Consider the following 13,556-nt stretch of genomic DNA (forward strand, 5'->3'; position numbering starts at 1 on the left):
ACAGTGCATATGACACTATGAGACTAGACAAACTCCTCTCATCACTTCTGTGGGGTTGATCTCCAGCCCTAGTTCTTATACTCACCCAGTCACTTGCTCTTTCTTAATTGCCTCCTCCCTCTTGTGTCAATCTCACCCTTTTCTCTTCCTCCCTTAAGCTCCCTCTCTTCCCCTCTCTTCTGTTGTGGGAGGCAACAAAGGGGTTAAATTTGTTTGATTTGGGCCATTCTGTGTGTCCACCCCTGGGATTAGGGCGTCACTGGGCCCTGGGGGGGGTTATAAAGCCCCGGTGGGCCTTCTCCCCTCCGTCAGAGAGGCTAAAACGTCCCTATGACAGTCCGTCTATTCCTGTCTCTACTCTAGAACCACCCCTCTAGCATCAATGCACATCTCCTCTTGACAACTATTCTGAGACACACACACACTTCCACACACACATACCTATGTTGCTACGGCAGGCGGCCAGTGAAGGCGAGCACAGCTGAGTTGATGTTGACTGCCTTCGCGCCAACTTGAGATCGTCCGTAGCTTAGAGCTAGATCTGTCTGGTGGATTCCTCTGTCAACTTTTTTAACTTGTTTGTCTTCCAACTGATTGGCTAAGTAAGACAGCATTTGGGTCAGCCCAGCAAACTGACCTCCAAAGGGATTAAAACATTTTTTTAAAGTGCAAACGAGCAGCAAGACTTTTAAAACGTACACGCTTACCTTTTCTAGATTCACCTTTTATTTTGTGAGAAAAACATTTTCTGTTACAAGGAGCGTCCAGTGAACAGCCAGCATGTGGGAGTTCCGGTCCATGACGTTTTGGCGGGCAGTCTTCGCAGAGTTCTTCGGGACCATGTTCTTTGTGTTTTTCGGCATGGGTGCCGCGCTGCGCTGGACAACCGGACCCAACCACATTCTGCATGTGGCGCTGTGCTTCGGCTTGGCAGCTGCCACCATGATCCAGTCCATTGGTCACATTAGTGGCGGCCACATTAACCCGGCCGTCACCTTTGCCTACCTGGTGGGTTCCCAGATGTCCCTGTTCCGCGCTTTTTTCTACTGGGCTGCCCAGATCCTGGGGGCCGTGGCCGGGGCCGCTGTGCTCTATGGGGTCACCCCCAACAACATGAGGGGCAACATGGCTCTCAACACGGTAAGGCAGCACCCACCCACCAAGTGCACATCTCAAATAGCACCGGGCCTATTCCCTTTATGGTGCATTAAGGGTCCATATATATCAGCTCAAAGTAGCAAAACATTTTTTGGTAGGCTTCTTAATGCTAATGGGGATTTAGAATGGGTAGAGATGAACAGGTATTAGGGAATCATCATGGAACCTACTGGTAACTACAGTTGCTGTGGTACAATGACCACAATACATGCCATCAGCGTTGTGTAGAGCTGAGGCCATAGCGGTGAAGCCCCTGAACGTTTTACAGTTTGAGTTATGTGTTCCATCTTCGATTGCTGTCATGTCCTGTTACAGGCCTTTAAAGCCACAACTAATTTTATACATAATATACACTTAACTAGAAAGAGGACACACTTACTTTACAAAGTGAGTTGTTCACAAAGGACCTCAAGTCTGATGCATATTTTTCTCCTCTGGCTGTCTACAGCTGCAGCCTGGTATCAGCCTGGGCATGGGTACCACAGTGGAGGTGTTCCTGACCATGCAGCTAGTGATATGTATCTTTGCCGTGACAGATGAGAGGAGGAACGGACGCATGGGCTCTGCTGCCCTGTCCATCGGCTTCGCTGTCACCATCGGACACCTCATGGGGGTGAGCAACACACACACACTAACACTTACACACACTGGTAGGAGAAAACACACACAATTCCCAAAACACTTATATCCTCATAGTGGAACACACACAAAAACAGACTTGCATTGTGTACAACAGAAATGTACTCTTTGCCAGTCTGTATTCTGAGCGCCCTATTGTCCTTCTCTGCTGTAGATGTACTACACCGGTGCTGGAATGAACCCTGCAAGGTCTTTCGCCCCCGCTGTGCTCTTCAGGAACTTTGTAAACCACTGGGTAGGAAACACACATACACCATAACGTATCATTTGAAATATTTTGTACAAATATCAAATAATCAAATCACAATGGAGGCTTCTATGATCTTATAGTAATTAATAGTGTAGCCAATATACAACATTACATGTTGCTTGTGCCATATCTTCATGATAAACTTTGTGTGTGTGTTGTGTTTCAGGTGTACTGGGTGGGTCCCATGATAGGAGGTGCTATGGGAGCTCTTCTGTACGATTTCATGCTGTTCCCCCGTATGCGTGGTCTGTCTGAGCGCCTGGCCACACTGAAGGGCAGCCGACCCCCCGAGACGGAGACCCAGCAGGACAACCGTGGGGAGCCCATCGAGCTCAAGACACAAGCCCTATAAACCTGCCCATGTCTGGGGACAAGGGACAGGCCCTGTGTCCGCCAACCCCCACGCTGGCCCCATCCCATGAGCACATACACAGTCCCTCTCATTGATTCACTAACTAACACACAGGCACATGCAGATTCAGACATATATTGATGCACAAACTGTACACACACCCAGACACAGACAGGTTCACAACCTTCAACCTCAATATGCAACGAGACTCCTCTGCTTCCAACCTCACTCTGTATCCTGAACTGGACATGGTGTTTGATAGAGGTGACCAGTGCCTGCTCCAACAGTCCCACTACCTCCCCTCTCCTCCTCCTCAGCCACACCAAGTCTTCCCCTCACACACCCACACAGACTGAAGGATCAGACCTGTCAGCACAGAAGCATGTGAACCCTGTGTCTAGCAGGAAAACTAGGGGAGGGGTATGCAGTTAGGGGGTGAGGGTGAGGTATAGGTGGGTATGTAAGTATGGTCGGGGTAAGAGGTAAGGGTATAGGATAGAGGGTTGGGGTGTAGATGGGGTAAAGGGTTTGGGGTAAGAATAGAGGGGCAACACTCCAAGTTTTTAGTTGTATAGGTTTGAGTCAGGCCTGAGCAACTTGAGTCCTCAGGGGCTTGATTGGTGTCACACTTTTGCACCAGCTAACACACCGGACTCCAATAATGAAGATATTCAGTTTAGAATGCAATTAGTTTAAATCAGCTGTGTTTGCTAGGGATGGGGAAAAGGGTGACACCACTCCGGCCCCGTGGACTAGAGTTGCCCAGGACTGAAACCAATGAAGATGGGCATGCTTTTTCATTATTCATCAGATTTTATCTCTACATCTTTTCAGTTTAATTTTGTTTTCTGCACTTCAGACACAAAACGTGGATGTATGAAAGCATTTGATTTGAGCAGGGTTTCATTTTTAAAATCACTTAATTTTATCTCTGTGTGTGTGTGTGTGTGTGTGTGTGTGTGTGTGTGTGTGTGTGTGTGTGTGTGTGTGTGTGTGTGTGTGTGTGTGTGTGTGTGTGTGTGTGTGTGTGTGTGTGTGTGTGTGTGTGTGTGTGTGTGTGTGTGTGTGTGTGTGTGTGTGTGTGTGTGTGTGTGTTTGATCGAGTTCGCAGATTTATTTAGTTTATTTTCATTATGCTCCTGTTTGTATGATGATTATGTTTCATAGCATTATCAATTTTTAAGACATTATCATTTTTCCTCCCTTCACTGTGGTATTTGCTATGATATTCATTTTTACACAAACCATCTGCTTTTGTGTTCAGAAAAAAACACAATTCAAAGGAAAGGTATCCCAGACTGGACTGATTCTGTTCACTGCAAAAAGGCTGTGTAAGCTTTTCATTGAGTCTCCTTTTATGATTTGATCCTTAATGGGAGCACAAAGCTGTTTAAACCATATTTAAATGAAAAATAAATACAAAAACTTGATACAAAATGTGTGTCATGTTTAGTTTACTCCATTATTGGTTTCATGCATGTTAACATTAGAAGCCTCCTCCCTACGCTTGTTTTATTCACTGCTTTAGCAAACTCGGATGTCTTAGCCATGTCTGAATCCTGGCTTAGGAAGACCACCAAAAACTCTGAAATTTCCATCCCTAACTATAACAATTTCCTTCAAGAGCTGTGCCCTGGACACCATATGTGAATTGATTGCCCCCCATCTATCTTCAGAGCTCGTGCTACTAGGTGACCTAAACTGGGACATGCTTAACACCCCGGCCATCCTACAATCTAAGCTTGATGCCCTCAATCTCACACAAATTATCAATGAACCTACCAGGTACAACCCCAAATCCGTAAACCCAGGCACCCTCATAGATATCATCCTGACCAACTTGCCCTCCAAATACACCTCTGCTGTTTTCAACCAAGATCTCAGCGATCATCCGTAATGGGTCTGCAGTCAAACGACCACCCCTCATCACTGTCAAACGCTCCCTAAAACACTTCGGCAAGCAGGCCTAATCGACCTGACAGGGGTATCCTGGAATGATATTTACCTCATCCCGTCAGTAGAGGATGCCTGGTTAATCCTTAAAAGTGCCTTCCTCACCATCTTAAATAAGCATGCCCCATTCAATTTTTTTTTAACCAGTAACAGATATACCTCTTGGTTCACTCCAGGCCTGACTGCCCTTGACCAGCACAAAAACATCCTGTGGCGTACTGCATTAGCATCGAACAGTCCCCGTGATATGCAACTTTTCAGGGAAGTTAGGAACCAAAATACATTGTCAGTTAGGAAAGCAAAGGCTAGCTTTTCAAACAGAAATTTGCATCCTGTAGCACAAACTCAAAAAAGTTCTGGGACACTAAAGTCCATGGAGAATAAGAGCACCTCCTACCAGCTGCCCACTGCACTGAGGCTAGGAAACACTGTCACCACCGATAAATCCACTATAATTGAGAATTTCAATAAGCATTTTTCTACGGCTGGCCATGCTTTCCACCTGGCTACCCCTACCCCGGTCAACAGCCCTCCACCCCCCACAGTAACTCGCCAAAGCCTCCCCCATTTCTCCCAAAGCCTCCCCCATTTCTCCTTCACCCAAATCCAGATAGCTGATGTTCTGAAAGAACTAGACGGGCTAGACAATCTGGACCCTCTATTTCTAAAATTATCTGTCGAAATTGTTGCAGGCCCTATTACTAGCCTGTTCAACCTCTCTTTCGTATCGTCTGAGATTCCCAAAGATTGGAAAGCTGCCGCATTCATCCCCCTCTTCAAAGGGGGAGACACTCTAGACCCAAACTGCTACAGACCTATATCTATCCTACCCTGCCTTTCTAAGGTCTTCGAAAGCCAAGTTAACAAACAGATTACCGACCATTTCGAATCCCACCGTACATCCACTACGCAATCTGGTTTCAGAGCTGGTCATGGGTGCACCTCAGCCACGCTCAAGGTCCTAAACGATATCATAACCGCCATTGATAAGAGACATTACTGTGCAGGCGTATTCATCGACCTAGCCAAGGCTTTCGGCTCTGTCAATCACCACATTCTTATTGGCAGACTAAACAGCCTCGGTTTCTCAAATGTCTGCCTCGCCTGGTTCACCAACTACTTCTCTGATAGAGTTCAAATCGGACCACTCGCTACATATTCGTCGCCAGACCCACTGGCTCCAGGTGATCTATAACTCTATGCTAGGTAAAGCTCCGCCTTACCTCAGCTCACTGGTCATGATAACAACACCCACCCATAGCACACGCTCCAGCAGGTATATTTCACTGGTCACCCCCAAAGCCAATTCCCCCTTTGGCCACCTTTCCTTCCAGGTCTCTGCTGCCAATGACTGATCACTGCACCTGTACATAGCCAGTCTGTAAATAGCCCATCCAACTACCTCATCCACATACTGTATTTATTTATTTATCTTGCTCCTTTGCACCCCAGTATATCTACTTGCACATTCATCTTCTGCACATCAATCACTCCCGTGTTTAATTGGTATATTGTAATTACTTTGCCACCATGGCCTATTTATTGCCTTACCTCCCTTATCTTACCTCATCTGCATACACTGTATATAGACTTTTTTCTACTGTATTATTGACTGTATGTTTTTTTATTCCATGTGTAACTGTGTTGTGTGTCTAACTGCTTTGCTTTATTCTTGGCCAGGTCGCAGTTGTAAATGAGAACTTGTTCTCAACTAGCCTACCTGGTTAAATAAAGGTTAAATAAAAAAAGAATACTAGCACGGCAATCAGTGCCCTGCTTTGGTTGTTGCATCGGATTGCAGTAAATGGGAATGACCACAAGGTGATGCTCCATACGTTTCTGGCTGCTGAGTTGTGTCACACCATGAATGATAGAGGCATCTCATGGTAAAAGGCTGTTTTAACATGGGCAGCTTCCACCATGCTTCCTCCATTTTACAGTAGTCAAAGTAGTCAACTAGGTGGGGATTCCTATGGGTTGTAGCCTCAATGGAGCTGCCCATGCTGTCACAGATGCTATAATGGCATAGATGTAAAGATGAGTCCTCTATCTATCTCTGTGTCACACATAGCAGAAAACAACTCATGGGCAGGGTTCACCAGATAAATAAACAAATGTTCCAGTGTCCACACACACACACACACACACACACACACACACCATCATCTGAATGTACCAGAGCACACAGACCAAAATTTATACACACACACACACGTCATTTTGGTTTGCAAAAAACAAACGTGACTGTGTGTAATAACAAATTAATTTTATTATGCATATTTCTGTTGTGGTTGTATGGCTTCATTGTACAAGTAAATAAGGTGGTACCGCACATAGAGTTTCCTGGAGCAGCTCTGACCCTAAACTGCAGCTGGCTCAGAGACGATGGCACAACACTGACTCTCACAATGGCTTACAATGGGGGCCAGGGGATGACACGTGCCTAACCAAAACACACATGACTCATACACTGACACGCACTGACACACAGACAAATACTGTATCACCCACACATATATACAGTTGGGCAAAAAAGTATTTAGTCAGCCACCAATTGTGCAAGTTCTCCCACTTAAAAAGATGAGAGAGGCCTGTAATTTTCATCATAGGTACACTTCAAATATGACAGACAAAATGAGAAAAAAAATCCAGAAAATCACATTGTAGGATTTCTAATGAATTTATTTGCAAATTATGGTGGAAAATAAGTATTTGGTCACCTACAAACAAGCAAGATTTCTTGCTGATCTTTTTAAGTGGTAGAACTTGCACAATTGGTGGCTGACTAAATACTTTTTTGCCCCACTGTATGCCATTTAGCTGACGCTTTTATCCAAAGCAACTTAGTCACGCGTGTATACATTTGACGTATACAGTCGTGGCCAAAAGTTTTGAGAATGACACAAATATTAATTTTCACAAAGTCTGCTGCCTCAGTTTGTATGATGGCAGTTTGCATATATTCCAGAATGTTATGAAGAGTGATCAGGTGAATTGCAATTCATTGCAAAATCCCTCCATGCAAATGGACTGAATCCCCCCCAAAAACATTTCCACTGCATTTCAGCCCTGCCACAAAAAGACCAGCTGACATCATGTTAGTTATTCTCTCATTAACACAGATGTGAGTGTTGATGATGACAAGCCTGGAGATCACTCTGTCATGCTGATTGAGTTCGAATAACAGGCTGGAAGCTTCAAAAGGAGGGTGGTGCTTGGACTCATTGTTCTTCCTCTGTCAACCATGGTTACCTGCAAGTAACCACGTGCCATCATCATTGCTTTGCTTCACAGTCAAGGATATTGCTGCCAGTAAAATTGCACCTTAATCAACCATTTATCGGATCATCAAGAACTTCAAGGAGAGCGGTTCAATTGTTGTGAAGAAGGCTTCAGGGCGCTCAAGAAAGTCCAGCAAACGCCAGGACCGTCTCCTAAAGTTGATTCAGCTGCGGGATCGGGGCACCACCAGTACAGAGCCTGCTCAGGAATGGCAGCAGGTAGGTGTGAGTGCATCTGCACGCCCAGTGAGGCGAAAACTTTTGGAGGATGGCCTGGTGTCAAGAAGGGCAGCAAAGAAGCCACTTCTCTCCAGGAAAAACATCAGGGACAGACTGATATTCTGCAAAAGGTAGAGGGATTGGACTGCTGAGGACTAGGGTAAAGTCATTTTCTCTGATGAATCCCCTTTCTGATTGTTTGGGGCATCCGGAAAAAAACTTGTCCAGAGAAGACAGGGTGAGCGCTATCATCAGTCCTGTGTCATGCCAACAGTAAAGCATCCTGAGACCATTCATGTGTGGGGTTGATTCTCAGCCAAGGGAGTGGACACACTCACAATTTTGCCTAAGAACACAGCCATGAATAAAGAATGGTACTAACACATCCTCCGAGAGCAACTTCTCCCAACCATCCAGGAACAGTTTGGTGACGAACAATGCCTTTTCCAGCATGATGGAGCACCTTGTCATAAGGCAAAAGTGATAACTAAGTGGCTCGGGGAACAACACATCGATATTTTGGGTCCATGGCCAGGAAAATCCCTAGACCTTAAGAACTTATGGTCAATCCTCAAGAGGTGGGTGGACAAACAAAAATCCACAAATTCTGACAAACTCAAAGCATTGATTATGCAAGAATGGGCTGCCATCAGTCAGGATGTGGCCCAGAAGTTAATTGACAGCATGCCAGGGCGGATTGCAGAGGTCTTGAAAAAGAAGGGTCAACACTGCAAATATTGAGTCTCTGCATCAACTTCATGTAATTGTCAATAAAAACCTTTTCATAAGTGTCAATGCTTGTAATTATTATTCCATAGTAACATCTGACAAAAATATCTGAGGACACTGAGGCAGCAGACTTTGTGAAAATTAATATTTGTGTCATTCTACAAACTTTTGGCCACGACTGTACACATACATGAGTCTAGCCCATAGCATCAGTCAGGTTCTAGCAGACATCAACTCACCTGATGGACAACACTTGTATCATTAAAACATTACATTATTATTCCACCAGATCATACATCCTCCATTAGCCTGTAGTTTCTGCCTCTGCTCACTTTAAACAATACTGAGATAGTCAGTTACCCCAGCTGCTGCAGGTCTCTGAGGATAAACATGAATATGGAAATACCTTCTTTACAAAAATCTGCCTTGACATGATTATCTTAGAGTAACATTGATATAAAAAGCATGTTACAATGTTGCCTACCTTATAAATATTAATCCCATACTCCATCAGAATAATAATTGCATATTCAGTGAAAGTGTGATTCTCAATCTGCAATAACTTACTTGCACTCATGGAGGACATGAAAACAGAGAGAGGCTATAAGGCCACGTAGAGAAAGGTATTCCTGGAGAAATGTCCAGAAGAGGATGCTGCCTCTCTCACCTCACTAGTGAAACGTTCAGTACAACTTCCAGAAGAGAGAGGCGGAGCATCTAGTTAAATATAATGGCTACCCAACCCATCCTCGCCCAACCTTCAAGCCCCATCCACTACATTGAAGGGCTAGCCTTGGCTTGGTGTACGAGGTGGGTGTTCTGTATGGGTAAGGAGGAGTGCAAGGATCTAGGTTGATCCAGAATCATTCATTCCCCTCTTTCAGTTCTCATGTTCCATTGACTCCATCATGTTTGGCATTGGACACAGGGATAGCTCTTACTTCCAACATTAGCTAAAAACATTCGTATAAACATTGGTGACAACAGCAATAATAGCATAGTAACAACTACGACAACAATGGATAATAACCCTAATAGAAAAACAGTAAGACGTCCCAGTGTGTTTTGTTTTGACAGAGCCCTTTGGATTCAGAACCCACTCTCTCATCGGCTGTCGGGAGTCTCATACTGATGATGTCGCAGGTCATAGCGCAATAATCCTCCTGTTCCAAGTCTCCATTCACGTTGTCATCAGTGCCCCCCTTTGATCATCCTCACCCCACATCACCACACCTCCCTCTCCACCATCACAGCATGTGGTCAGGCTGGTGGAGGGGGTATTGGAGGTAGGCAGCGGGGGGGACAGAGAGGCCAGCAAAGGAGTTGAGGGAGGGGTGGACGGGCGGGGTAATGGGGGCGGAAATGGTGGGACCTTGTGTGGCAGGGGAGTAGCGGTAGCTGAGGTAGCTTGCGGAGGGCGAGGGGGAGGGGGTGTAGGGGTAGCTGAGGTAGCTGGCGGAGAGCGAGGGGGAGGGAGTGTAGGGGTAGTGCTCCAGGCCAGTGGTGGTGGTCGAGGTGTAGGGGACATAGGCTGAGCTGTAGTCCAGATATGGAGAAGTGAGGGAGGCCTGAGAGGGGCTGAGGTGGGACTGGAGCACCAGACTGGGCTGGAGGAAGGCCTGGGGGTACATACACTGCTGGGCCAATCTGAAGAGACAGATGGACAGAAAGATAGCAATACATTAGTGTTTAGTATACAGTTATACATTAGCGTGCCTAACGGCACAGAGTTATACGCACATGCCTAACGGCACAGAGGGCTCAGCCATCGTGGAGAAAAAGGCACATACACAAAATAGACATTTATTTACAGTATCTGTGGATTATATACCACACCACTGTAATTCCAGGGACATACAGCACTATTGTGTACCCACATTTCACATGGACTTAAGGCCACAAATAAGGACAGACCAACCTACCGTGTAGGAGAGTTATGCACACATCCACAATATCACTCACCACCCTTTCAAAATGCTCAACTTGACCCCTGAGAGGACAGAAACCACCCCCATCATAATTATCACACCCACTGTGAGTCCTTGGTGTACGATTAATTATCATAGCCATGAGAGAATGTCAAAAACCTACGCCCGCCCACACAGTATCCCACTGCTGGCTTCCCTCTAAAGCTAAGCAGGGTTGGGCCTGGTTGGTCCCTGGATGGGAGACCAGATGCTGCTGGAAAAATTTAAGCAGGAAGCACAGGGACTATGGTGGTCTAATTGAAACATGTTGGCATTACAGACTCAGGGAGAGGTTGAAAATGTCAGTTGTTCAGCGCATGCTCGGAGTACACGACCTGGTAATCCATCTGGCCCTGGGGCCTTGTGAATGTTGACCTGTTTAAAGGTCTTACAGAGAGCGTGATCACACAGTCGTCCGGAACAGCTGATGCTCTCATGCATGTTTCAGTGCTACTTGCCTCGAAGCGAGCATAGAAGTTATTTAGCTCGTCTGGTAGGCTCGTGTCACTGGGCAGCTCTCGGCTGTGCATCCCTTTGTAGTCTGTAATAGTTTGCAAGCCATGCCACATCGACGAGTGTGGAAGCCAGGGTAGTACGATTCGATCTTAGTCCTGTATTGACACTTTGCCTATTCGATGGTTCGTCGGAGTTTAGCATCTGCTTCATCTAACCACTTTTTTTACGGACCGAGTCACTGGTGCTTTCTGCTTAAATATTTGCTTTTTAGCGAGAATCAGGAGGATAGAATTATGGTCAGATTTGCCAAATGGAGGGTGAGGGAGAGCTTTGTACGCATCTCTGTGTGTGGAGTAAAGGTGGTCTAGAATAATTTTCCTTCTGGTTGCACATTTAACATGCTGATAGAAATAAGGTAAAACGGATTTAAGTTTCCCTGCATTAAAGTCCCTGGCCACTAGGAGCACCGCCTCTGGATGAACGTTTTCCTGTTTGCTTATGGCGGAATACAGCTCATTGAGTATGGTTTTAGTGCCAGCCTCGGTCTGTGGTGGTATGTAGACAGCTACGAAAAATACAGATAAACTCTCTAGGAAGATAGTATGGTCTACAGCTTATCACGAGATACTGAGCAAAACATCAAGACTTCCTTAGATATCGTGCACCAGCTGTTGTTTACATTTAAAATGTCCCGTTGGTAGGATATACCTGCTTTCAGTTCGTCCCATTTATTTTCCAGCGATTCAACGTTAGCTAACAGGACGGAAGGCAAAGGTAGATTAGCCACTCGTCACCTGACAAGGCACCCTGATTTCCATTTCCTTCTCCAGCAAATGACGGGGATCTGGGCCTGGTCGGTTGTCTGTAGTATCTCCCTCCCGTCTGACTCAATGAAGAAAAACTCTTAGTCTAATCTGAGGTGAGTAATCACAGTTCTGATGTCCAGAAGCTCTTTTCGGTCATAAGAGACGGTAACAGGAACATTATGTACAAAACAAGTTACGAACAACACAAAAAAAACTAAATAGCATGGTTGGTTAAGAGCCAAGAAGAGGGCAGCCATCCCCTCCGGCGCCATCATGTATTCTCAGTTAACTTACTTGGTAAAATATTTTTTATAATAATAGTCAACATCATAGTACACACTACAGCATCAGTATGATTCTGAGCCATTGTAATTAAAGGGTACATACAACACTGTTGTCTACCCACAATTCACCATGCCTTAGGCTGCCCACTTATAAACGTAACTTGCTTCAGTTCCACTGACAGCTGCAAAAATAGATCAGAGCTGTTTAGCAAGAAGTGACAGAACAATAGAGGTGGCCTATATCCAACATCTGAAATGATAACAGTCTCTGGACCAGCTTGGCCTGTCCAAATCCATGACCTTATTCTTTCTTTACCCAATAATAACCTAATGGCTGAGACTATCTCCAGATCAGCAGTTAGGAGCACTAACGAGGGCTCAGAGCTGCTTACCCCAAAACACAGAGGGAGAAACAGAGTTTAATGGGTTTCACGCACACACTACTGACAAAAGGACCAAAGAACAACTGCCTCACACACTGGAATTACAAGTCTCGTCCATCCGTGTTATGCTGCTGGCCTGCTCTGCCCTGTGCATCAGGCTGATGGATCCAATGTGACAGGGGCAATCTATGAGAGGGAGCTAGGCCTCCCCTTGCCTCCTAGCTCCCCTTGACTCATGTCCTCAGTGGCATACACAAATGTACAGTTAAAACACACACCTACAGTAGACAATGCACAAATATACACACATACACGTACAGTAAACATATTCACAACTCCACATACAGATGCAAGAGAGAGGGAGGGCAGCAAGACAGGATTGATTGGTGCAGCAGGCAGCGTGGGTGTACAGTATTCACTAACAGACCCATGAGAGCAGAAGAAGCTCTCCACTCCCTCTCTCCTACTGTCCAACTAGCCATGGCTGTAGTGAGTGGGAGAGATAGCAAGAAGAGGTGAAGGATCACCCATCAGGCCTTAGGATGCTGCAGCTTTTAATAGTTCTGGTGACATAAAAGGTCATGCGCGCGCGATATATATATAATATATATATATATATATATATATATATCAAGCACACATAATATGTGAATCAGGATCCTTGTAAAATAATACCACACAATGGGAGATGTGTGCATGATCAGATGTTTGTAAATGTCAATGCCTTTCAGAGGGATTGTGATAATTAGATTTTTAGAATTGGCTATTTTAGTGGTGAGCTTAGACTAATTTGGTCCTTGGAAAGCAGAAAAAAAACACCTTAGGGAAAACAGTTTGTTTTTCCCCCAATACCCAACAGAGGGGATGGAAGAGGGTTAGAGGATATAAAGGGTAAAATACAGGCAGAGAGAGAAGAGGGAGAGAAAGAGCAAGAAAGAGAAAGTAAGGGAGGAAAAGGTAAGGGAATGAGGAGACTGCAAAAAGAGAGAAAGAGTGTGGGAGGATGATAGGATGTTTACCAGCGAAGCTCAGTTTGAGTCACTCTAACACTGCCAAATCAGCAAAGGACAACTCTACTT

The 13,556-nt window shown here is 45.3% G+C and overlaps 2 protein-coding genes across 2 annotated transcripts in view; one reads left to right on the plus strand and one right to left on the minus strand.

Moving 5' to 3' along the window:
- The first annotated feature begins 317 nt into the window (after positions 1-317).
- Positions 318-2,567, plus strand: LOC112222165 (lens fiber major intrinsic protein-like). Its single transcript, XM_024384822.1, has 4 exons — positions 318-1,140; positions 1,607-1,771; positions 1,952-2,032; positions 2,214-2,567. Exons 1-4 carry the CDS (start codon positions 781-783, stop codon positions 2,397-2,399), a joined length of 792 nt encoding a protein of 263 aa, XP_024240590.1. The 5' UTR covers positions 318-780; the 3' UTR covers positions 2,400-2,567.
- A 6,092-nt stretch (positions 2,568-8,659) lies between these two features.
- The window catches only part of LOC112222177 (RNA-binding protein 38), a 31,691-nt gene continuing 26,794 nt past the window's right edge, over positions 8,660-13,556 (minus strand). The window contains exon 4 of the mRNA XM_024384850.2: positions 8,660-10,228. Within this exon, the coding sequence (XP_024240618.1) occupies positions 9,829-10,228 (400 nt within the window). The 3' untranslated portion in view covers positions 8,660-9,828. The remainder of the gene's footprint in view (positions 10,229-13,556) is intronic.

This window comes from Oncorhynchus tshawytscha, linkage group LG22, assembly GCF_018296145.1.
Source record: "Oncorhynchus tshawytscha isolate Ot180627B linkage group LG22, Otsh_v2.0, whole genome shotgun sequence".
NCBI lineage: Eukaryota > Metazoa > Chordata > Actinopteri > Salmoniformes > Salmonidae > Oncorhynchus > Oncorhynchus tshawytscha.

Coding starts and splice junctions, on each gene's coding strand:
- LOC112222165 (XM_024384822.1), top strand. CDS start 781: ATGTGGGAGTTCCGGTCCATGACGTTTTGGCGGGCAGTCTTCGCAGAG. Junction 1,141..1,606: donor GCAACATGGCTCTCAACACG/GTAAGGCAGCAC, acceptor GGCTGTCTACAG/CTGCAGCCTGGTATCAGCCT. Junction 2,033..2,213: donor GGAACTTTGTAAACCACTGG/GTAGGAAACACA, acceptor GTTGTGTTTCAG/GTGTACTGGGTGGGTCCCAT.